The following is a 25077-nucleotide window of genomic DNA, read 5'->3' as shown; positions in this document are numbered from 1 at the left end:
CTGCTTTCCCTGCCCGGAGCGGAGCTCCGTGAGGAGCCGGGGGGTGACACGGCCTCGCCTGCCCGGCCCTCACAGCACCCTCGGGATGGCGGCCCCCAGCCCGGCCCTCACACCGGGAGGCGTTGAACGGGACCCTCGAAAAGCGGCAAGTGCGGTCGATTATCCCCGTCAGAGGTGGGCACGGGGGTGAGGGAAAAGCGCCACGGCCTCCTCAGCCCCTCACCCTCCCCTCAGCCCCTCACCTTCCCCTCAGCCCCTCACCCTCCCCTCAGCCCCTCACCTTCCCCTCAGCCCTCGCCCCCTCACCATGGCTACCAGCCCCGTGCCCCCTCCGCGCCAGACCCCGCCGGGCTCCCGGGTCACGCCGGTGTCCGTCTGTCCCGCCCCGCTCCCCGGGCCGGAGCCCACGCCGTGCCAGCGCCGCCCCCAAGGGAAGCGCGGGCGCTCCCCGCCCCCGCCCCGGCTGTCCCGGTTGGGTCTCGCACGTGACGGTCACGTCAAGCACAAATATTTCCCCGCTAACGCGTCTGGAAAACTTCTGCTGGAGATGAGGGTGGAAGGAGGGAGGGAGGGGGACACCCGATCCTTGGGGGACAAAGGTGTCCTGGCCCTGTGCCCGGTCACGGGGACCAGGACAAGGACATGCTCCTGGGTTTGGCTCCCCTGGGGGAACAGGGACTCCCCATTCCACCTCCCTCCCTCCCTGTGTTAAAATACCAATGCAAGAGCATGTAAACAAAGTCATTTTTATTAAAAAAAAACACACTGGGGAAAAAAAAAAAAAACGAAGCAAACAACATATACAGCAAGGCCACAGACAGTGTAAACTCACTGGTGGTAGTGTTAGCTCAGAGAGAACACCAGAGGAAGGGTTACAAGGATATTCTATAAAAACTGGTGTAATTTCCAAATAAAAGGGCTCTTCACTTCCATTAAAGGAATTACAATGTCAAAGATGGGCTGGAAACCCAGGAGTATGAAATCAAACACTTCTTCCTCCTGGAAGTCCTAACAGTTATTGCCAACAGTAGGTGGAAACTTGAATTTGCTCCCAAGGTGGCAAAGCGCAAAGTTCCCTCTTTTAAGATCTTAAAAAAGATCTGAAGTAATTTGCAACTATCAGTCCATGAACTGGGAGACGTCAATGAACAAACCTTCGCTGCTGCCATCAGCAAGTACCCCTAGGTCCTTGTTCAGCACAGCTCACCTGTCATCCAGGTGATTCCACACCCAGGAAGAACCTAAAACCTTTTGATTTTCCTGTCTAAATGCCAACAAAAAATTCGAAAGCATTACCAAGGGTCTTGGCCACAGCCTCCCTTTGGCTGAAGGGAGGATTTTTCCCAAAGTCTTGAGATCATGGATACACCAAGCAACACTCCTGACCCTGAATTTTCTTTACAGCCTTGAGAAGCCATTTTTGTAATAAATCTGTAGCAAAAAGCTAAAACCAAAAGCCTTTTCCTCCCATGGAGACAGCTCCATTCCTCCTAAATAGGCAAACTGGATTTGTGTGGGAAGGAGGCAGCAGAGCATGTACAAAAGCTGAGCAGCTTAGTAAGAACTGACATCCCTTCACCAGAGTCTGAAAATAAATTCCCATTGCCACTACAAATTAATAGAGAAATTCTGGTGTTTGGGTCTTTTTTTTTTGCTTCAAACCAGGCTAAGATCTGTTTCAGCAGCAGAGCTCTCCATCAAACACTCCAACATGCTCTTGAAAAATAAACATTTAAAACAAAAATATAACCATCTCTGAAAGTTTGTTCATTGATCGACACCTGAAGAACAATTCTCAGGTCAGCAGGAGTTTCTCAGAAATGCCCCAAGCCCTGGCCCAGGGGCTGCTCCCCAAGCCTCAGCCCCAGCTCAGAGTGCTTTCCAGTCGATGGGCTTCTTCCCAGATTTCTTGAGGAATTCGTTAGTCTTGGAGAAGTGCCGGCAGCCAAAGAACCCTCTGTTGGCAGAGAGGGGCGAGGGGTGAACCGTCTGCAGGACGTGGTGACGCTTCTGGGAACGGCAGAGGAAACCACTTGTTAGATTTGCAGGGTTTGGGCTGCTCCTGCTCCAGGGCAGGTGTGATTTACCCCCATTCCTCCTCCTGCTCCTCCTGGGCAGGTGATTTACCCCAATTCCTCCTCCTGCTCCAGGGCAGGTGTGATTTACCCCCATTCCTCCTCCTGCTCCTCCTGGGCAGGTGATTTACCCCCATTCCTCCTCCTCCTGCTCCTCCTGGGCAGGTGATTTACCCCAATTCCTCCTCCTCCTCCTCCTGGGCAGGTGATTTACCCCCATTCCTCCTCCTGCTCCAGAGCAGGTGTGATTTAGCCCCATTCCTCCTCCTCCTGCTCCAGAACAGGTGATTTACCCCCATTCCTCCTCCTCCTGCTCCAGGGCAGGTGTGATTTAGCCCCATTCCTCCTCCTCCTGCTCCAGGGCAGGTGTGATTTAGCCCCATTCCTCCTCCTCCTGCTCCAGGGCAGGTGTGATTTAGCCCCATTCCTCCTCCTCCTGCTCCAGAGCAGGTGTGATTTAGCCCCATTCCTCCTCCTCCTGCTCCAGAACAGGTGATTTAGCCCCATTCCTCCTCCTCCTGCTCCAGAGCAGGTGTGATTTAGCCCCATTCCTCCTCCTCCTGCTCCAGAGCAGGTGTGATCTCCCCTTACACCCTCTCCTGCACCAGCCTGAGACCCAAAGATCCAGCCACAAGGACCAAGACTTCTGTCCCACTAAGTAAAGACATAAATGCCCTGGCATTTCCCAGCTGCTGTCATGCCAGCAGAAGATTTCATATTGATTCATGAGCCCTTAACTAGGAAAAACAGCTCTGTCCTTGTGAGACACTACTGACAACAGGAGCTTACGCTTGCTCCACTTTTCTTGCTTAATTCTGACAAAGGCTAAGCTGGGCAGAAGCAGAACTCGATCTGACAGAGTTCAGGCAGGAAGAATTCCCAATTCTGTAAGGGAAGTGCCCTCTAGTGTCCACCAAACCGAGGGAAAAACCAGGCAGAGGGAAGGGCTGAGGAGAAGGTGTACCCTGTCGATGGAGCTGCCTTTCCTCTGGGCATAGGCTCCCCAGAGCATGAAGACAAGCCCGTGCAGGTTCTTGTTGAGCCAGGACACCACGACATCTGTGAACTGCTCCCAGCCCCTCTCCTTGTGGGACGTGGCCTGGTGAGCCCGAACCGTGAGCACCGCGTTGAGCAGGAGCACTCCTGGCAAACACAGCACACCCAGAGGGTGAAACAAGGGTTAACCCATCCCTGGAGTTCCCCAGGCCGGGCTGGATGGAGCTCTGAGCAACCTGGGATAGCGGAAGGTGTCCCTTGGATAAGCCTTAAGCTCCTTCCCAACCCAAACCATTCTGGGATTCTGGGATCCAAACTTTTTTTTTTTTTTTCTGTTGAAGCAAATCTTCATTTTAAGGCGCTCAGATGTGATTTTCTCTCCTACAGGTGGATTATTTCCAACCACAGGGCTGGTTTTTAGATAAGATTCTTTCCTGCTCCCCAGGGGGCACATCACTGAGTGTCTCTGAGCTCACCTTGCTTGGCCCAGCCCGTCAGGTCCCCATGGCCAGGGTGGGTGAAGCCCTCAATGTCCTCAGAGAGCTCCTTGTAAATATTCTCCAAGCTGCAAAGCAAAACCAGCAGAAGATTTTTAACAGGAGAAGAGCAAGCAGCACCACTCATTGCTCTAAACAGGCAAGAAAAGTATTGGTTTTAATGTTATTATTTAAGATAATAAAGCCACTTGCAGAGGCAGGGCAGCAGGGACTCTGTGTGTCTGCCTGAAAACTTTAATGAGACTGGAAATGAAAGTTTAAATCCAGAATATCACCAAAACTACACAGAATTACTCTTCCAGGTGATGCACAACTCAAATTTAAGTAGTTGCAAACCACTTCACATCAATTTTCCCCGCCCTGAGCACCACAGATCTGCAAATAATTAAGGAACAAAAGGGATTTTGTAAATTTTCATACCTGGGGGGAGGTGGAACAGGTTTCTGGACACTGAAACAGAGCCCATGAGCTTGCTTAGGTCCGTGGTATGGATCTTGTCCCAAAATAACAACCTTTACCTGAAAGCAGACCTTGGTTAGCACTGAATTGTAATCAGTGTTATTCCCCAGAGAGTGAGAAAAAAAGGCTTATAAATGAGCTTTATCCTAAAATAGAGACAAAAAATGTCACAAACCAACCCCTCCAAGAAACTGAAGTTAAATCCCAGATATTTCATTGCTAAAAGCACAGAACCCACCTAACACTAAGGATTAACATCCCTATAGCTTTGCTGCCAGAATAATGAATATAACTAATATAACTTGAGAGCAGAAGACCAACATTTTCAGACACAAAAAATCACCTTGTTATTTTCCAAGTAGGTTTCATCCCATTTCAGCTTAATGTCATAGTTGCTGTGATATTTTTGACAGGTTTTGTTGGAAATTACATTACCTTGTGCTGTTTGATATTCTTTTAATAATAGTCCTTTACTGATCAATTAAAAGAACAAGAGAGGTACAAGATCAAAAAACTATGAACTAGGTTAAGCTGGTAACACCAGAAAAAAAGATCAAAAGGATCAGAGGAAGTTCTGTGGCTTGAGAGGGTAATAAAACAGTAAAGTCACGGTTTGGTATCAGACAGGAAAGGGAAGGCTGGATTTATGAGTTAGGTGAGCCAAACAACAGCACCCACATCCCATGGGATCCAAGTTCAAGGGACCAAACACTACAGGAACGTGTCCGTGCACCCACCCCGCACCTCCAGGGTTTTAAACTCCCCGGAGCAGCTCAGAGACCCCCACACCGCGGCTCTACTCACATCCCAGATGTCGCACATCTGCGTCCAGGTGAAGACCTGCTCGGGGGGCGGATACACCGTGCAGCGCTTCCTCTCCTCGGCCACGAACGCCATCAGCTGCGGGGGCAGCGGGAGCTCAGCGGGGGCTCAGCGGCCGCCCGGGGCGGGGGGGATCGGGGAATGCTGCTCACCTCCATGAAGTAGGGCTTCGAGAACTCCCCGGCCAGCTGCCGCCGCCAGCTGTCGCCGAAGCCCGGGGGCACGTTCCGCTCCGCCAGCAGCTGCCGCGCCGCCTCCTTGTTCCTGCGGATGCGCTCCTGCTGCTCCGCGCTCAACGCAACTTGGCTCGCCTTATCGCCGGCTTCCTTCGCCTTCTTGGCGGCGCTCACCTGGAGGCAGCGGGCAGGGGGGTGGCTGCGGAGGGTGCGGGCGGGCAGCGGGCGCAGGCCGGGGCGGGGGCGCAGCCCGAGGCGGGGGCGCAGCCCGAGGCGGGGGCGCAGCCCGAGGCGGGGGAGCAGCGCGGCCGCGGCCCGACCGGCCATGGCGGGACAGGTCCCGCCCAAGGGGCGGCCCCGCCGCACGCGGCGGTTTCGCGGCAAAACACACAACGTGCCCCCATTGGCCGCCCACAGCAGCGAGCACAAACGCCCGCTCGCTATTGGCTAGCGGGAAAAACGCTCGCTTTTCCCCATTGGTTTGCCGCTGCCGGAGGGGAGGTTTTCACCTAGCAACAGTGACGTCACGGAGGGTCTCAGCGCCCATTGGGCGGCAGCGGAGCGTGGCCGGTTGATGGGCAGCTCAGCCACGCGTGGAGCCGCGCGGGAGTTTGGAAATTGTGCCCCCCCCGCCCCAAACTCCCCTCAGAAAGGGCCGCCAGCGGGCCCAGGCCCCCTCCCACGCACACAGAGCCCGGCACGCCCGCGCCGCCGCCAGACCGCTCTCCTCCCTCCCCTCTCCCCTCCTCCGGAGCCGCGGGCTCCCTCAGCCCCCCGATCGCTACCTCAGAATCGCCGCCCGGCTCCGGGGAGCGGCCGCGCTTCTTGGCGGGCGCGGGGCTGAAGAAGGAGTGCAGCGTCCTCTGCCCGATCATGGCAGCGGCGGAGCGGGGCAGGCAGCGCGGGAGGGCGGCCGGGGGTGACGGAGGGGCGGCGGCGGCGCGGAACCGGCGGGGGCGGGGCGGGACTCGGATTTGGCGCCAAAACCGCGCGCGTGCGCTGGGGGGGTGTGGCCAAGTGGAGAGGGGGCGGGGCTTCGTGCGTCGCCATCGCGCGCGCTCCCGTTTCCCGCGGGATCGCGGCTCCCGCTCCTTCCCTGCCGGGCATCGCTCCCGGTGCCGGGTCCGCCCATGGACGGGTTCGTGGTTAAACTGCCCCGCGGACAGGCGGGGGATGGCGGCGGCAGCGGCGGGAAGAGGCCGCGGCTGGAGAAGCCTGGCCCGGAGCGGCCGCCGCCGCGGGAGATCCGCGCCGAGGGGCTCAGCTGTGATTACCGCATCCTCTTCGGCAAGGCCGAGGCGGACGAGATCTTCCAGGAGCTGGAGAAGGAGGTGGAGTATTTCGAAGGTATATTCCTGCCCTGTGAGCGTGCCGGAGCGCGGGCTGTCCGGGGAGGCTCCGGAGGCCTCCCCAAAGGCCTGGACAGTGCTCTTGGAGACCCTGCGTGGACAGGAGGGTGGCCTGGATAACCCGCTCTGGTCCCTTCCAACCTCAGCCTTTCTGTGTCCAGCTGTATTCCCCTCCGTATCCCCCTTACCCTTCCCAGTGAAGCGTTTCCCTGCCCAGCCCACCCAGGTGGGTCCAGAGCAGTTCCCAGGGCCCCGGGCACAGCTGGCAGGCACCGGGAGATTCCTGCAGCCACCTGGTGTTGGCACAAGAAGCCAAGAACACAGGTCTGAGCCCGCAGGGTTGTGTTCTTGGCACAAGAAGCCAAGAACACAGGTCTGAGCCCGCAGGTTTTGCTGAGCTGGAAGTGTTTGTCAAGGGATAATCGTGGAGTGGCGAGTGGAATTTTTTGTACGGGGGTGCTGGTCCTGCTCATCCCGTTGGAGGGGGAGGACAAGACAGAGTCCAGCTTTGCTGGGACACAAACCCTGGGAACAGGGATGACAGCTTTTGGGTTGACGTGAGCGCCCTGATTCCTGCTTGGAGATTCCCAGAAGCTGCAGATCCAGGAGAATATTGGACCGTGCAGAGACAATACAAACCCACGTTTGGTCCTTCCCACAGATGACTTGACAAAGCTGCACGTGTTTGGCACGTGGCACAAGATTCCCAGGAAGAAGGTCACCTACGGAGACCCTGGCTTGTCCTACACTTACTCAGGGGTCACGTTCCACCCCAAGCCCTGGATCCCGGTGCTGACCCGGATCCGGGAGCGCGTCACCTCGGAAACAGGACACACCTTTAACTTCGTCCTCATCAACAGGTACAGCCCCTTCCCAGCTGCACCAAGCGGCTTTTTCTTCAAATGAAACAGAAAAATAACCAAACCCAAACTTGTGTGTTGGAATCTGAAACGCAGGGAACTCTCAGGACTTCAGGCCTGTAAGCTAAAGCTTAGAATTAAACACAGCATTTGATTTAAGACCTTAGAAAAGGCTTCCAAATTTTAAGTGCTACAAGCAAGGATGTGGATTTGTGGTTTAAGCTACGTAAAGAAAAGTTTAGAATTTTAGAGTTTAAAATGTAGTTACAAAGGTAAACAAGCAGTTTAGAATGCAGTACTACTATGAGTTTGTGTCATAACATAATTAGCTAAGAAAGCTTACACTGTAACATAAGTCTATAAGACAAAACATTTAAAGTCAAAAACGTAAATATCTTTGTTAGCAGTGTTTTAATAATCAATAAATCCTTAAAAAGTTTTATAACTAGAAGTCTTGTAGCTTTCTGAACCATAAAAATGTGAGCTGAACTCACCTTTCCTGCTTACGTAAAAATAAGAAAAATAAACTGCATCATTAAAAATAATTCAGAAGTCCCATCTTTATTCAAAATTTCCTCACAATTGTGCAGCATTTGAGTTGTTTGGTTTGATTTCATTGAGAAATAATTATTATTTTGGTAAGTAATTGATGGTAGGTGTGGGAAATGGATTTGTAGAGACTTCTCAAAGCTTGACAGAAGGCTCCCATACTGTGTATCTGTATGTAAACTTTGAGATAAGAAATATTTACTTAGAAATGCCATGGAATAGGACAGACGTTGTTGAGAGAGAAATGGAACTAGAAACAAGTTTTAAAGGATGGCTTTGCAAATAAGACTGGGTACTTTGGAGAAATAGAACTGTGAAAGATGCATTGTGCTGGGACCTACGAGGGGTAATTTCAGATGATTGGTTTTAAGGCATTTTCAGCATGGTGTGGCAAAAGCTGATAGGCCAAGAAACACTTAGAATGTACTGTAATTAGGGAATAATTAGCTTCTGATTGTGACGGTGTGAATTAGAGAGACTGAAAATGGAATAAAAGTTTTAAAACACCTCTCAGTCACCCCTGGGGTCCGAAAAAGGCTTAATCCCACAGCTAGGGATTAACAGAGGTAATTATCAGAGTTACTCAATTAACAGAGGTAATTAACAGGTACAAAGATGGCCTGGACCACATCGGGGAGCACCGGGACGACGAGAAGGAGCTGGCTCCCCTCAGCCCCATCGCCTCGGTGTCCTTCGGAGCCTGCCGGGATTTCGTGTTCCGGCGCCGGGACCAGCGGGGCAAGGGAGGGGTGCCCGGCCCGGGCAGGATCACCCTGCAGCTGGCCCACGGCAGCCTGCTCCTCATGAAGCACCCCACCAACCTGCACTGGTACCACAGCCTGCCCCCACGCAGGAGGGTGCTGGCCCCCAGGGTCAACCTCACCTTCAGGAATGTCCTGCCCAGGGCCAAGCAGGGAAATGTTCAGCCACGGGGGCCTTTGGGCTCTGAAAAGTGAAGTTTGAGCTCCTGCTGGAAGTGTGGATTCAGCTGTTCCAGCAGGTGGATTCTGGATTCACCTCATGGACAGAATTTGGTAATTTTGCTGCTGAAGCCTGTGACCACAGATCTCAATGGCAAGGCTTTTTCCTCTGGGAAATGTTGCTCTGGTCCTGCTGATCCCTGTTTTTGCTGATTGCTCCCCTTGTTTTGCTCGTTCTCATCTGATCTTTATCTAAGCAATGTTCCAAGAAGATGAAAATGCTCCATAGCCTGGAGGCAGCAGTTTATAAACACTGTGAGCCACAAGCTGTGATCGTGTAAAGCTGATGTTCCACAGGTGGCATTTCTGTCAACGAGCTCTGGTTTGGTTGGGGGTTTTTAATTAAAATAAAGCAAAATGAACCTGACGTGGAGAAGGGGAGTGCTGAGGTATGAGGACAGGGTGTGGCTGGATGGGTGTTTCACTCCTGTCTGAGTCTTGAATTCCGCTGCTCTTGCAGGAGGAAGCACAAGATTTTTCCTCTCTCGGGTCCTTTGTAAAAAAAACAGGCAGCAAAAAATGCCCTTGTGGGGAAGAACTAACTGGGTTGTCCCATTTCCATTGGAAGGCTGTCACTCTGAGAGTGTATTTTCCTAAATAATTGTCCCTAGGGATGCTATCCTGACTGCCTGAAAGCCACCACCTCCCACGCCCACAGGGAATCCTGCTGAAAATGAGGGAATTCTGTCCAGTTTCCAAGAGATCTTGAACCATCAAGGAATGGTAAGTTCTGGGTGAGGATGGGAACCACCAAATCCTGTCTAACCTGGCTACAGCCACTGGAATTAGTGCTGGGCTCTGGCCTTCAGTGGTGGGTCCATTATTCCTGTGGAATTAAGGCCTGTGCAGAGAATTGGGATGCTCTGTGGAGCCTGTCTTCAGGCTCCTGCAGAAAATCCTTCTTATCCAGGGCTTGTGAACTGTTGTTTCAACCCTTTTGGCTCCCAGCTTGATGAGTGTTTCACGACATTCCCACACTGATTTTTCTACCAAGTTTGTTCTTTTATTGCTGCTGTACAGTTACAAAAATACCCTGAAGTGGAAAATAAAGCAACTTCAAACAGCAGTGCAGTGCTTGGACTGGAACAGACATTTTTAAATTAACACACAAAATAAGACAATGATAATCCAAACACAGAAATGTCATCTTGGAGCTCTTAATTCTTTACAATTTATTAACATCTTCTCCACCATGACAGCTTGGGAGGGATGAGTACCAGCGTTTGAGCCTTGTGGCTGCATAGAGCCCTCCCAGAGGGGAGGTTTGGCTGGAAAAACAGATCCCAGGGACCTCCAGAGGGGAGGTTTGGCTGGAAAAAAAGAGTTCTGTGACCTCTGGGAAGACAGATCCCAGTGACCTCCAAAGGGAGGCTTGGCTAGCAAACAGAGCCCTGGGACCTGCAAAGGGGAGGGCTGGTTCCCAAACACCTGCACAAATTCCAGTGATCTCCACAGGTGTGGCTGGCTGGAAAACAGATCCCAGTGACCTCCAGAGGGGAGGATGAGCTCCCAAAGCCCTGCACAGATCCCCAGCTCACAGGGGGCTGGGAGGATCTGGCACAGCTCAGGGACAGGACTGAGGAGCTGGGCTTTGCTCCCTTCCTCACCTGAGGGTTAAGCCAAGCCCATTTACTCCTCCCCACCAAGCAAAGCCAGAAAAAAAAGCTCAATTCTCCCCTTGATAGCCCTTGAGGGAGATCCAGAGTCGATGCACAGCCCAGGGAAACAGCTCTTGGCAAGAGAAAACCTGCTGGTCCCAGCTGCCTGATTTCAGACTGTGTGCGTGCCCTCTGCCCCTCCTCCAGCACAACTAAGCCAAGGGGCTGCTCAACTGAACCCCCAAATCCAGGAAAAACCCCCAGGCAGAGCACTGAGCCTGGAGAATGCAGGACAGCCACTGCTGGCACTGGAAATGGTTTCAGTTCTGAGGTGCAGGGACAGATCTGCTGGAGGGAGATGTTGGGGTGATGGTTTTAGATGGCTCCCAGTTGGGAGGGCTGGCTCTTTCTCCCTTCCATGGCCAGAGCAAATTTTTGGCATTTTGCATCCTTCAAGGTTTTTTTGTTTGTTTGTTTTCTTGGTTTTCTGTAAATTAAAACAAGTTAAAGCCAAGCTACTGCTCGTACAGCACAGCCAGGAACCAGGGCCCAGTCCAGCAGTGGATTTATCAATATTTATGTACTATCTATATGTAACATTTATGTAATATTTATTTATGAGCATTACCTGGGCCAGGAATTGTGCTCCAGACTCTGGAATGATGAGTTGTGTAAATAATTTTGCATATCCACCCATTTCACCACTCCTGCTTTGGCTGGTTTGGAGCCTCTCCTGAGGAAGTGTGAACACCCCCGAGCTTTGGCCAGCACTATGAATTCATGAGGTACAAAGTTGCCCTAAAAAAACTATTTAAGACGTTGTTATTTGAAAACTTCACACTGAAAAAAAGCTTGTCTGATGAGGGATTTTTCTCCTCCAAGCTTACAAGGACAGAAAAGAGCTAAAAACAACCTACATATTTTATTCCTGGTTATTTAAAAGCAGGTTTTTAAAGGATGATTTTTGCTGCTTTTCCCTCTGTGCTTTGGGATTTTTTTTTTTTTTTTTTTGCACATCAAACAATCCAGAGCATCAGAATTTCCCTTATTTCTATTTACAGGGCAGCCTGGAGCTGGATTCCCAGATTTCTTCATGAGACCACTAAGTGCCCACCAGTCCTGGCCCTGTTGTTTATATTCCATGTAACAAGGCCAGGGGCTGCTCTACAGCTGAGCTGCAAGCCAGGAGCGTGGATCCCAATGCTGGGATAGCAGATTGCAGCAATAAAATGGGAAGGGCAAGTCTAGGACAGTAGTTACAGCAGCTTGGAAATCACAGCATTAAAAGTTGTAGTTGATGCTACAAAACAACTGGATTCAACAGTGCTGAAGGAAATGACAACACTGAGCACTAGCAAACACTTCCATGTGCTGATTCCAACTAGATTCCAAAGGTATGGAGCAATAAATTAAGGTTTCAGCTCTTAATAGATACAAAATTAACTCCTGGATTAAGCAATTTAAATCAGGAGAAGGACTTTATAACATAAAGAAGTAAAGCAGGAGGAAGATCGTGTGAGCAGGGAAATCTTTTGGATGGGGACAGTTTGTGGAGATGCCTTGACTTGATGGGTCAGGGGAAATGGGATTGCACGAGTCCATCCCGTGGGTGTGGGGCATTCCCAGGACGCAGTGGGCATGCAGAGGGCTGGGCCAGTGGCAATGCAGCTGTTCAGGGAAGCTCAAGGCACTTTGTGTCTGAAATCATTGCCAACAGCAGCTTCCCATCGCCCCCTCCCAGGGCTCCCCACTGGGAAACACTGGGAATAGAGCCTTGGGACAAAATCCCTGCCTGACAGACAAAGGCTGCTCAACACACACTTGGGGCTGGACGTTGGAACAGCTCTGGGAATTTTGGTACAAAACACAATTCCCAGCCATTGCCACAGGGAAGGGAACCTGGAGGGGCTGGTGCATAAGGGAGAGGTGCCGGGGAGGGATTGGGATGGGGAGGGGCTCTTCAACAGCAGCTTGACATCAACCCTTTCCAGGGCTCTCCCTTGGGAAGTGAAATGTGTGGGATAAAGCATCTCCCTGGGAAAAGTGCCATGTCAGGACATGGAACAGAGCCTTGGGACAAGGCAGGAAAACACTTCTCAACACACACCCGGGGCTGCACTGCACTGGAACAGCAGGACCTGGGTACAAACCACAGCTCCCAGCTGTTCCCACTGGGAAGGGAGCCTGGAGAGGGAGAGCTTTGCATAACGGAGAGGGCTCCATCCAAGGGCTGGGACGATCCCGAGGGCTGGGACGATCCCCCAGGGCTGGGATGGTCCCGGGACTGGGATGGTCCCAACGGCTGGGATGGTCCCAAGGGCTGGGACGGTTCCGAGGGCTGGGACGATCCCCCAGGGCTGGGATGGTCCCAAGGGCTGGGATGGTCCCAAGGGCTGGGACGGTTCCGAGGGCTGGGGCCATCCCAGCAGCGCTGGCTCAGCTCTGGGCCGAGCTCTGGGGCTGGGCCCGGCCGTGCACGCGCTCGTAGAACAGCAGGTAGGCGCTGGCAGCCAGCACCTCGTGCAGGCTGGCCCTGCGCACCGACTCGTCCGAGATCCAGAGCCACTGGCTGCCGCGGGCGCCCGGCGCGCGCCGGAAGGTGACGAAGTGTCCCGAGTGCATGTCCCCGTGGTGCACCACCACGGCCATCAGGCGGTACAGGTACAGCGGGGCCCTGCGGGGACACGGGTCAGCCTGGCCACACGCACACACCCCACAGCAGCCACAGTTCCTGCCCGGAGCAAGGGCCTGGCTCCCTGTGCGGCCGCTCCGACCCTGGTCTAGTGGGAGGTGTCCCTGCCCATGGGATGGGATGATCTCCAAGTTCCCTTCCAAACCAAACCATTCTGTGAGCCAAACTGCTTTTTCCTGCTGCTCCATCCCTGGATATATCCAAGGCTAGGTTGGATGGGGTTTGGAGCAACCTGAGATAGTGGAAGTTGTTCCTGCTCATGGCGTCTCCAAGTCTCCTTTCAACCCAAACCATTCTGAGATTATGGGATTCAAACCTCCTGCTCCATCCCTGGAAGTACTCAAGGACAGGCTGGATGGGGTTTGGAGTGACCTGGGATAGTGGAAGGTGTCCCTACCCATGGGAAGGGGACTGCACTGGATGGTCCCTAAGTTCCCTACCAACCAAAACCGTTCTGGAATCCTATGGAAAAGGATTATCAGCAGAAGCCCCCAGGGGTGATTTATCAAGTGGAATCATGGCAGGTGCAACTGAAATCAAAACATCTGAGGAAAAAAAAAATCTATGGATTTCTTACAACCATTTGAAAATGAAGGAAAAGAAGGGCTAGAGGAACCCAGCAGCAATGAGATTATGGCTGTTCATGAACCAGAGGAAGGAGATTTTGAGTTTTGTTTGTAACTTGCCCTACTCCATTTCCCAGGACTAAAAATCACCCAAGAGACAAGCACAGGAGCTAGGACAAAGATCACATTCTGTGGCTGGGCAGCCTCACGACAAGGACAGAAGAAAGGGAGACAATTTGAAGGACAGAAATGAAGAGAGAGGGTACAAATTTCTAACTTACCTGCACTCAGGGAATGCAGCAAGTGGGAAAGTTCCTGGGGACATCAAAAATGAGGGAGAGGAGGAGGAGGAAGAGGAGGCACCATTCATGAAGAGAGGTTTGGTACCAGCTGGTTGTTCTGCATCTGCCAGAGGAAGGAGAAATTCAGGAATTTAACTTGAATGCTGTTGCTAAGAACAGAATCCCTGCTCCTCATCATGGAATATGAAGGTATTTTATTGATTTTCATATCCAAAGGCAATGGATAATTTATTCAAATTCATTTTACATGACAAATATGGACATTCCCATGTGTCCAAAATCCCAACTAAAGGAATATTGAGCTGCCTAAGGACAGACCTCCTACAGCTGGATTTTCCAACTATTTTTGAAGAATCCAACATTCCCTCTCTGCTTGTCCTGAAGCCATGGAAGACATCCCTAACAAGAAAAACCCTTGGATATCCCAAGTTCAACACTCCTTTGGACTTAATTTTTTTCTTAAATATATATATATTTAGTAGGATCAAAATGAATTTTCCAAACTGAACTGTAAATTTGGGAATGGCAAAGGGATTTCTGTCCTCTCTGCAGAGCCCCACATCAAGATGCTGCTCATGGCTTGATCCTGCAGAAAACGTTTGATCCCTGACATGCAGAAAGAGCTGAACCATTTTATTGGCAAAGGAGATACCTGAAGGTTTCCCTGCTCTCCCATCCTTCACTCCAGGGGTTGCCTCCTCAGAGTTTTTCTGGCTGAGCTGCTCCTGGCAGGATTTGGAACCAGGAACCCGATATTTGTAGATGTCCATGACCAGGAACTCGTTGAACTGGACGTGCTCGTGTCTCTTCAGGGGAGTGCCTTGGTTGGACCAGCTCAGCCTTTGCAGGTGGATGCACAAACACTGGGGCAGCTTCAGGAAAGGAAAAATCCACATTTTTCATGGAAAGAAACAGGTGGTAAAGTCCAGGGAATAAGGAAATGTATTTTCCTCATCTCTGTATAAACTCAGTGGCAACAGTGTCCTTAAAATGTGACAATAATTCTTGTGAGATTCCTGATATCTCCTAATCCCCAATAATTAATGGCTTTGCACAGGGGAAAACAAAAAACATTTAAGTGTTATAAAGAGCTAAAATTCAAAATCATTGCTGTAGCAAGCAGCACATTATTATTATTATTATTATTATTATTATTATTATTATTAGCACCTGAGGCTCCTAGTTACACTCCAGTGCCCTGCTGGCCTCTGCATGACAGGATTACAGAGCAAAAAAAAAAAAAAAAGTTTTCTCATAGAAATCACACCTGATGTTTACTCACCAGCTGTATTCAGAATATTTTAATTTCTCTGAAATGAGGAATTGCTAAAGATGCTACAAACCCTGTAAATATAAATCAGTTTGCTCACTGAAGAATTAATGTAAAATCTAAGAAATGACACTGAGTCAAACTCACATTTAAGTGTTTTGCTAATTAAGAGGAGAATATTCACATCCTGTAAATGTTTAGTGTTTGATTTTTTTCTGAGTTGAAACCTCAGTGCCCACAGATATTTACCAGGTGAGTTTACTTTGAAAAGTAAAACATTTGTGGTCTAATAGCAAGAAATGGACACAACCAGCTGCAAGGGAGAAGTTACTGTGACAGGATTTAGGAGATTTGGAGGGGCTTTTTTTTGCCTCACCTTTCCTAACTTTAATTGCTTAACAAATGTTGTTCTCTGGTTTTCTATGCTTTGTCCATTCAGAATTCCTTCTGCCTGGATCTGGAATGAAAAGGGAAAAAAAATGAAGGCACCTGCAGACAGGAGCAATTAATTGTCTGGTTTATGCTCAGTGCATTAATTACACCTAGGAGTGCTCTTCAGAATTCCTGAAGGGTCACAATTCTAAACCAAAATCAAGATGAAATGAGCATTTAGAGAACTCCATTCACTCAGAACTGCATTCATTTGCCTCTTCTGTTGATTTTTAAACAATACCAGAGCAAAAAAAATTATCCCTGGTGATGCCTGGCAGCTACAAAATAAAATATTTGTAGATTTTTGTAACAGCAATGGTAAGTAAAGCCTCAAATATTCTGTGAGGTAAGAACTCCTTGTTAAATATCTGAAATCCCAGAGGCTTTCCCCAAGTTCTGAAGAAAAAAAAGAGATGGAAAGTGAAGCCAAGATTGTGTCAGCAGGCTCAAAACCGAGCAGGGAGGTGACAGGAATTAAAGTGACAGGAATCAAAGGGACCTACTTTGGTGCAGTTGTCACACACAACATCCTTCACAGACTCTGAGGAGATGAAGTGATGGAGGCAATGGTCCAGTGTCATGGGGCGACCCTGAGTGCCAAGAAAAGCCAGAATTATTTACAGGAATTTTAGGGTGCATTCCACTGGATTTTGGGAAAGGATTTTTAATAATTCCTTCCATAGAAAAACTACAGAACTGCTGATTTATTTCATGAAAGAACTGACTAAATGGATTTGGATGATCCTGGAAGTGTGGGGATTCTCCTTTAGCCTGGATTAAACATGGAACTTTGTAGCCTTTTGAGAAGAGCAGCAGTGATTCCCTGTGTGAGCCCTTCAGTGGGGTTTTAAACCACAGATTCCTGTCCTGTTCCTATTTATCTCTCATTCCAGCACTTCAGGGGTCACTTTATGCTCTCTGGCCCTCTCCATAGGAGAAATACAGCTTTTAATGGAATGCAGGCCTCCTTGCTGCCCTTCCTCATATCCTGCCCTGCCAAGGATTGGATAAAATAAAACACAAAGAGCAGAAGATTATGGGATCCCATAATCCCAAATCCCAATCCTGGCTGTCCAGGAGGGCACTCTGCAAACAGGAATCACAATTTCCTGGAAACAGGAATCACAACACGAGTTGTGGAAAGAAATCACTACCAGACATGAAGTAGCAAACTCTTACAGTCCAAGAACATCCTGCAGATGTTGCCCTAAAAATCCACAATGTTTTGTCATTTGAAGTTTTTCAGAGCCAGAAGGAAACAGAAACAATTCCCAGTTGAAATCACCCCCAGGAAAAGCCTGGATGGGGTAAGGTGGGAGCTGCCAGCTGAAGGTCACCTTCCCAGGATGGGAAGCAGCCCTTGGGGATATGATCTGGGCTCTTCAAATTCCACAGAAAAGACCAAATCCTCCACCAGGAGAAACAGAAAGTTCTGGTGGCATCACCAAATTCTGCTTGTTGGGCTCATCAGAACCTGGCACCACCCGTTAGGGAGAAGGTCCTGCAGCAGCACAGGATTAAAAAAGAGCAGGAAAATCAAGTCCTGAAGTAGCTCTGAATGCCCTGTGCCCCTGAGGAAGGCCTGGGAAGGGCAGGATGGATCAGGAGCAGTGGGATACATACCCACACAGCTGCTGGAATGCTCAGGGAGAGGCTGTCGAAGGTGTCGAACCTCACAGGGCTCTGCAAGAGAACATTCCAGAGCCAGCATTTATGTCAGTGATGCCTTCAGTTTTAGCTTTCATACTTTCCACATTCTGTACTGCATTAGTCTGTAACTCTGAACTTCATACAAAGTGTTAGCAGCAAGTTCTCCTCACATTCAGTCAGACAAAACAATCCTTTTCCAGCCCCAGAATCAAGGACACCATTGCAGCTTCAGGCCCAAAAAATGTAAACAACAAAAAGGCCCAAAAAGTGTCAATTGAGGAGAGCAAACTGGGAGGATGGGACTTCACAACCTGAAGCTGTAATTGGATAATTAACCCCAATATGGAAATGGACCAAAATTTATAAAAGTGTGAAAACTCATGACCAACTTGGGTGGAGCCACGGCCGGGCTCTTGTACTGCCCGAGGTGCATCCTGTGAAGGCCTTTTTAATAAATATCTACTTTATTCTTCAACACTGCGTAGCCTCTGCTCTGAGTAGCCTTCAAGGCATCATCAGTCCCCAAAAATTCCAACCCAACTCTCCTAAGCTGAGCCTGTGCTGTCCCTAATTCCCTGGTGGAACAGGATGCAATCTCCTCAGTTTCCCAATTGTGCCAGGGACCATCAGGAATGTTCTGCTTGGCCTCCTCCTGCTCTTGCAATTTGTTTGCAAGGTTTTGGGAAATAAAATGCAAATGTTCTCTTGGTTTGGGCTATAAATGAGGTTTATTTTCTGTATTTTTTTCCTTTATCCAGGTTATGTTCATCTCCTTACTTGGGATAACTGGACTTTAAGTGCCTTTGCAAAATGTGCTGAATGAGCAGCGAGTCCTAAACTCACCCAGGTGAGTGGATTTTCAGGTAATATTATTAATTAATTAATTGCTAATTCCGTAATAGAATAAAACATCCATTATTCTGGTCGATGAGGCAGCTGTTACCCCCACAAGGTGCATCACATGGATTTTTTTTTTTTTTTTTTAGTCTATTTAGGGATAAATCCTTGTTCATCCCCAAGGGATGATGGTTCCAGGAAGCACTCTGAGTGTTGGAAATCCCTTCTCACACGACACAGATATTAATAACAATATAAGATATTATCTATTTCCACACCTGGTGCTCACAGTGTTTGCAGACCATGTTGCTGGTCAGCCTTCCATGGAAAGGGTGCTGAGTTTTCCAGTGGTTGGACACAGGGGGAAGAGATCCTGCAACACAAAAATTGTCCTTGGATTTTCCATCCATCCACTTTCATCACTCCAATCCCACACTTCTGCCCTGCAGTTACAAAATTAATGCCTCCAAAGCACATTTTTGTCTCAGTGATTAATAATCAATGGAGATTTAGTTATAATTTTGACTTCTATTTCAGTTCAGTACAAAGATCAATTAATATTATCCCTTTAATAAACAAAACTACCCTATGAATATTCAGGATATCCAGAAGGGATAAAATCCTACCTCTTGTTCTGCAGCTTATTTGCTTTTGGATTATTTCTGGTTGCTACAGAGGGAGATAAAAACATTTCATTAACCCTATCTCAGCAACATAGAAAAGATTTAGAAATTTAATACATGAAGTATTAAATGTGTTCCTATTTCATCCCTAGTTGGCTTTTCTGGCCAATTAGAAAAAATATGGCTCTTTATATTTGTAAGAACAAAAAAAAAAAAAGCTGGTACAAAGCAAATTTATAATTGACAATTGCTTGTAAAAGGAATCATTAATCTGCAGGACTGTCTGCCTCAGAACTGTAAAATAGGAGATTTTGTCTTTTTTTTTTTTTTTGGTTTATATTTTAGGCAAACCAGATATTTTCCATCTGCGTCAAGTTTATCAGCAAGCTGGAGGATAAGATCAATTTTACCTCCATAAAACTCTTCCAGAAATGCCCTTTTTGGCAGTTTTCAACCCTTTTTCAGGTGGGAACTACAGATCAGAGTAAATGCTTGGAGGGACTATATTAAATCCCTACATCCCATGGATTTAGGGATGCAAAAACCTTCAGGAAAGCAGGAACACTGGAAATTCCAAGACATTTTCTTCAGGAAACCTGAGAATTCTTTAAATTTGACTTTTTGATGAGTCCCTGTTAAAGGCTTAAAGAACACCTTTGGGAAAACAGAATCAGAATATCCTAAATATACATTTTCTGCTTGGGAATCTGGGCAGAATGCAGGAATTTCTGGGAAGGAAATAAGTGGGATCACCTCCAGGGAATGCACATCAAACAAATGGGTCACACGGGGCTGCCGATCCCGTTCGTCCTCCAGGGAAGAGGTCAGGACATGGAACAGCTCATGGGCATCCTGGAAATGGAGTCAGAAACAAGAGACATCAAAAAAAACACCCCAGGAGGGCTGGAATTCCACAGGAAATTAAGGGAAAATTACAGCTCAGAGCCTGGATTTATATTTATATTTATAACATTATATTTTATTTTATTTCTATTTTATTTATGCATATATAAAATATATAATATAGATAATATAATATACAATATTATATAAAATATATAATATGTAAGTACATACTAAATATGAATAATAATGAAAATTAAGTCTCTATAAATAACTATATTCGTTATTTAATTATATATATAAAATATATACTATATTTAATATGAATGATATATAATTACTACATAGCAGTATATATAATTATTATACATAATTGTTTTTAGTAGTAGTATTGTTATTTATTATTATTATTATTATTACTACTACTACTATTACTATTATTACTATTACTATTATTATTATTACTATTACTATTATTATTATTATTATATCTATTTTGTTGTGCCCAAAATCTTCCTAGCAGCACAAGGTACTCAAGACATCCTGGACCATATAAACTCACCAAAAAACTAAAACACTTGGGAGGAAAAAATACCCCCAAATGAATCCCCAAATCCCTGTTTTCCTGGATTTCGAGGGAAGCATAATTGAAATTGATCCTTGGAAATCAGGAATATATTTTAGGAGTGGGATAATTGATGGAGTGCATTGGAAATACTGACAAGAATTGCAAATAATTAGGAATTCTGAAAAGATGGGAACAGATCCATTATCCAGAGGGAAATCAGGGATCTGTTCTGCTTTAAGATTCCTGGCCCTGTTGGTAGTGAGAAGGTTGGCAATTCCCTGAGGAATATCCCAGCCCACCGACAGCCCCGTTCCCAAGCTGTGGATGTTTGCCATCACTTTTTGGAAGCAGGAGTCAGGCCTGGCAGCTGCGGCTCTGGGGGATTTTCCCAGATTCCTGCACTCACCTGCTCCTCAAAGGAGGAGATCTGCCACCTGTTCATCCTCAGCACCTCCAGCAGGCAGCTGGCATCCAGGACATCGTCCTCTGTCCCCTCCTGGCAGGATAAAGCTGGAGAAGGGAATGCGGGAGTGTCAGGAGGAGCCAAAATTGGGTAAAAAAATCAGTGTTTTATGGGGTTATAGCACCACCAGCCTCACACCACTTCCACAGGAACCTCCCAAGGCAGAACTTTCCTTTAAAAACAACCCAGTGAGGGAAGCCAGGGGGTCACTTCAGGGTGTCAGAGATGAATTTAGCCCAAAAATTAATCACCTTGAGCTTAAAATCCTTAATATTTCATATTTTATAATAATAGAATTTCTATTTTATATAATATTAATTATATAAATTCATTTATACTGTTTGTTCAACTTATTTATTTGTTCTATGAATTTATTTTATGAAATTATATTATTAATCCTATACTAATATTTTATATTTATATAATGTTTTATATTTATATAATATTTATAAAAATATAATATTTTATATTTATACAATATTTTATATTTATACAATATTTTCTATTTATACAATAGTTTATATTTATATAACATTTTATGTAAATATAATATTTTATATAAATATAGTATTGTATGTTTATATAGTATTGTATGTTTATGTAATGTTTTATGTTTATATAATGTTTTATGTTTATATAATGTTTTATGTTTATATAATATTTTTATTTTATATAATATTGATTCTACAATTTTGTTCATATCGTTTATTTATTTATTAGTAATTTTAGCATATTAATAAATGCATTAATATATTAAATACATATGATGAATATATTTATTAGTAAATTTAATATATTAAATAAACAAATATATTTATATAATTTGTTTATTATATAAGTTATATTGCTTATTTTATAGTAATATTTTATATTTATTTTATGTTTTATAATTTACAATAATATTTTATTTTAATTTTTAATATCCTAAACCTTGCAAAGTGAGGTTGCATAGTCACAGGTTTTTGGGAAAACAGCAAGCTTGGGGAAATAAAAAAAAAAAATCTTAAATTATTTGCTAATAATTTTTTAATAGAATTGTATATTTCTTGAATTTATGGAATTCTGTGAAAGGTGCCTGAGCTTTGGCCAAGGCATTTCAATTCATCTGAAAATCAGAGAGGGAAATAAAACAGGGAATACACCCCCCCCCACCACCCCCCACCCAAAGGAGCTCCTTTGGGAAAAGAGGCTAAAAATAACAACGATGCTCCTTAAATATTTTATCCTTGGTTTGGGGGAGCAAAATGTCTCGGTACCTCTGAGGAGCCGCAGCAAAGTCACGGAGAGCTGCTGCTGCTGGGCTTCCTGCTGCTCTGTGCTGTACTGTGCCGTGAACTCCTCCAGCCACCTGAGGAACGAGGGGCAGGAGGACAAGCCCTGCAGCAGGGAATTCATGAAACACGTGTTGCCCAGGTTCAGGAGGCCTGGGACAAGCCCTGCAAAGAGAATTGCGAGAGTTTACAGCAAGAAATCCGCGGCACGCATCCTGCTTTGCGATAGGAATGCGGTGTCATTTCAGGAAAAGAATGGATTTAAGCGGAGTTCTGCGTTCAGTTTATGCTGGTTCAGTTGATTTTGGGTCCTTCAAAGAATCCCAGAATGGTTCGGGAGGGATCTTGGAGATCATCCCAGCCCACCCGTCGCGGGCAGGTGTGAAAAACACCAATCACTTGGTTGTTAAAATCTTAAAAGTTTATCAGTAAAAAAAATAGTTATAAAAAATAGTAATAAAATTGGAGTAATAAGAATTTGGACAATGACATTAGGACACTAATTAAGAACATCCAGATGTTTTTGGGCACTGAGCTGCCAAAACCATGCCTTGGGAGCAAAGGAATAACCCTTAAAATCAACAGCCTGTTGCATATTCATGTATCTCATACATGCTGCATAAATCCCTTGCAAATTAAGAATTTTTCTGGTTTTTGTCAACTCCTTCCCCTTAATCCTGGTGGTTCCATAAAGACGGAGAGAAGGTGGAGGAATGTTTGTCTTTTCTGATAAGGAGGCTGTAACTCTTTAGATTTCCTGTTGCTGTTATCTCTGTGTGAACAGTTTCTTGATTATCTTATCCCTTTTCTTGAGCTAGTAAAAAACATCTTACATCGCAGAGTTTCTATTTTAGCGTTACGTTATAACCTAAAACTATATTTAACACACTACTTGGAAAGGATTAATACAGCATTACAAAATAACCCTCCATAATACACGCAGCATTCCATTTACTAGCTGCGAAGAGCATTAAAACACGCATTTCTCCCAGCGGGGAACCTTCCACAATCCCGGGCTGCTCCGAGCCCCGTCCAACCCCGCCTCGGGCACTTCCAGGGATCCAGGGGCATCCCCCGAGGACGGCGCCAGAGCCTCCCAGGGGAAAATTCCTTCCCAAAATCCCACCCGGCCATGCCGCCAGCAGCTGGCGGGACGGGATAAAGGCCGTGCCGGGGCTGTTCCCGGTGCCGGCAGCCCCGGCCCCTCCGGTACCTCTCCGCCGCCGTTTCCTGCCGCTGATGGGGCCCCACAGGACGTAAATCCCGGCCGCCAGCGCCGCCGCCGCGCCCCCCAGCAGCCCCCAGCTCCGCATGGCTCGGTGCCTGCCACGGGAAGAGCGGGACAGGGTCAGGAGCTGCGGGAAGAGCGGGGACAGGGGCAGGAGCTGCGGGAAAAGCGGGGTCAGGAGCTGCGGGAAGAGCGGGGTCAGGAGCTGCGGGAAGAGAGGGACAGGGGCAGGAGCTGCAGGAAAAGCGGGGACAGGGGCAGGAGCTGCGGGAAGAGCGGGGACAGGGGCAGGAGCTGCGGGAAGAGCGGGGACAGGGTCAGGAGCTGCAGGAAAAGCGGGACAGGGTCAGGAGCTGCAGGAAAAGCGGGACAGGGTCAGGAGCTGCGGGAAGAGCGGGGCAGGGTCAGGAGCTGCGGGAAGAGCGGGGTCAGGAGCTGCGGGAAAAGCGGGGCAGGGTCAGGAGCTGCAGGAAAAGCGGGACAGGGTCAGGAGCTGCGGGAAGAGCGGGGACAGGGTCAGGAGCTGCAGGAAAAGCGGGACAGGGTCAGGAGCTGCGGGAAGAGCGGGGCAGGGTCAGGAGCTGCGGGAAGAGCGGGGCAGGGTCAGGAGCTGCGGGAAGAGCGGGGTCAGGAGCTGCGGGAAAAGCGGGGCAGGGTCAGGAGCTGCAGGAAAAGCGGGACAGGGTCAGGAGCTGCGGGAAGAGCGGGGCAGGAGCTGCGGGAAGAGCGGGGACAGGGTCAGGAGCTGCGGGAAGAGCGGGGCAGGGTCAGGAGCTGCAGGAAAAGCGGGACAGGGTCAGGAGCTGCGGGAAGAGCGGGGCAGGAGCTGCGGGAAGAGCGGGGCAGGGTCAGGAGCTGCGGGAACGCGGAGAGCCCGCAGCCCCCCGGCCTTCCCCGGGAACCCCAGCGCAAAGGGAATGGGGGAATGGAGCAGGAAAAGGGCAGGGAGGAAGGGAAGGGAAAAGGGGAATGAAGGTGAGGGAAGAAAGGGAGCGCTCGGCCGAGGGCTCGCCCCGACCAACCCGAGCCGCCCCACCCCCGCCAGCCCTCCCCCTCAGGGCCGGCCCCCTCCCGGCTCATGCCGAGCCTCTTCCCGCTCCATCCCGGCCCCCTCCGGTCACCGCCGCCCCCTCCCCTCGGACCTGGCCCCCTCCCCCGCCCGCAGCAGCCGCCGCACCGGCCCGTCCTCCAGCATGGCCGCGCCGGAACGCGGGCGCGCGGCCGGGCGGAGCCGGGGGGACGGCAGGAGCGCGCGGACCGGCCGGGCGGCGGTGCCGGAAGTGGTGCGGGGGGGGGCGGTTATGGCGGGGACCGGCCATGGCGGCGGGCGGCACCGGGGGCGGGCCCGGGGGCGGCACCGGGGGCGGCACCGGGGGCGGGGCGGGCGACCCGGGGCGGGGGCAACGGGCCCGTTCCCGGTGTGACACCGGTGTGGCGGGGAGCCCCGCGGGTCACAGGCCGGTCCCGGTGTAACGGGCCGAATCCCCGCGCTGCCCGGCCGAGGTGTCCCGGAGCCGTGGCTCGGAGCTCCGGGGGAGCAGCGGGACGCTGCAGCCCCGCCCGCTCCCGCGGCGCTCTGGTTGGGATATTGAGGGCAAACCCTCCCGGGAAGGTTGTGCAGCCCTGGCAGCGCTGCCCGGGGCCGGGCCCGCTCCGGTGCCCGGGCATTCCCCGTGCCGCTGGATGTGACGCCCGGGGACGCGGCCCGGGGTGGCCTCGGCGGTGCTGGCAGCGCCCGGGCTCGGGGCGTTCGCCCGGCGCAGCCGATCCGGCCCTGCTCGGCCCAATGGGGGAGCCGGGCTAAGCCGGGCCCTGCTGAGCTGAGCCCGGGTGAGCCCCGCCGTGCCAAACGCACCGAGCTGAACTGAGCCGGGCCCAGGCACGGCCGGGCCGGGTGAAGCGAGCCGAGCCGAGCTAAACCGAGCCGAGCCGTGCCAAACCGAGCCGAGCTGACCCATGCTGAGCTAAACC

At 49.2% G+C, this 25077-nt stretch overlaps 3 protein-coding genes across 4 annotated transcripts; 1 reads left to right on the top strand and 2 right to left on the bottom strand.

Moving 5' to 3' along the window:
- Window positions 1-732: 732 nt before the first annotated feature.
- UNG (uracil DNA glycosylase) lies at window positions 733-5911 on the bottom strand. Its single transcript, XM_068208621.1, has 7 exons — window positions 5811-5911; window positions 5002-5199; window positions 4832-4927; window positions 3989-4086; window positions 3548-3636; window positions 3040-3218; window positions 733-2010 (listed from the first exon to the last, which is right to left on the bottom strand). The coding sequence occupies exons 1-7, from the start codon at window positions 5898-5900 to the stop codon at window positions 1870-1872; spliced, it is 891 nt and encodes a 296-aa protein (XP_068064722.1). The 5' UTR covers window positions 5901-5911; the 3' UTR covers window positions 733-1869.
- A 172-nt stretch (window positions 5912-6083) lies between these two features.
- ALKBH2 (alkB homolog 2, alpha-ketoglutarate dependent dioxygenase) lies at window positions 6084-10502 on the top strand. Its single transcript, XM_068208615.1, has 3 exons — window positions 6084-6372; window positions 7036-7234; window positions 8391-10502. Exons 1-3 carry the CDS (start codon window positions 6156-6158, stop codon window positions 8737-8739), a joined length of 765 nt encoding a protein of 254 aa, XP_068064716.1. The 5' UTR covers window positions 6084-6155; the 3' UTR covers window positions 8740-10502.
- USP30 (ubiquitin specific peptidase 30) lies at window positions 7130-24371 on the bottom strand. Of its 2 annotated transcripts, none has more exons than XM_068208608.1 (13): window positions 24249-24371; window positions 23092-23201; window positions 21864-22043; window positions 20551-20654; window positions 19487-19585; window positions 18737-18779; window positions 18389-18483; window positions 17247-17306; window positions 16127-16213; window positions 15568-15648; window positions 14574-14793; window positions 13901-14024; window positions 7130-7264 (listed from the first exon to the last, which is right to left on the bottom strand). In XM_068208608.1, the coding sequence occupies exons 1-13, from the start codon at window positions 24299-24301 to the stop codon at window positions 7228-7230; spliced, it is 1293 nt and encodes a 430-aa protein (XP_068064709.1). In that variant the 5' UTR covers window positions 24302-24371; the 3' UTR covers window positions 7130-7227. The 2 variants fall into 2 exon arrangements, with proteins under 2 accessions (XP_068064709.1, XP_068064708.1); XM_068208607.1 differs by lacking the exon at window positions 7130-7264 and adding an exon at window positions 12714-13035.
- Between the last annotated feature and the right edge of the window lie 706 nt (window positions 24372-25077).

Source organism: Anomalospiza imberbis, chromosome 18 (assembly GCF_031753505.1).
Source record: "Anomalospiza imberbis isolate Cuckoo-Finch-1a 21T00152 chromosome 18, ASM3175350v1, whole genome shotgun sequence".
NCBI lineage: Eukaryota > Metazoa > Chordata > Aves > Passeriformes > Viduidae > Anomalospiza > Anomalospiza imberbis.
The sequence above is the reverse complement of the archived record's forward strand: the minus strand, read 5'-3'. Positions and strand labels throughout refer to the sequence as shown.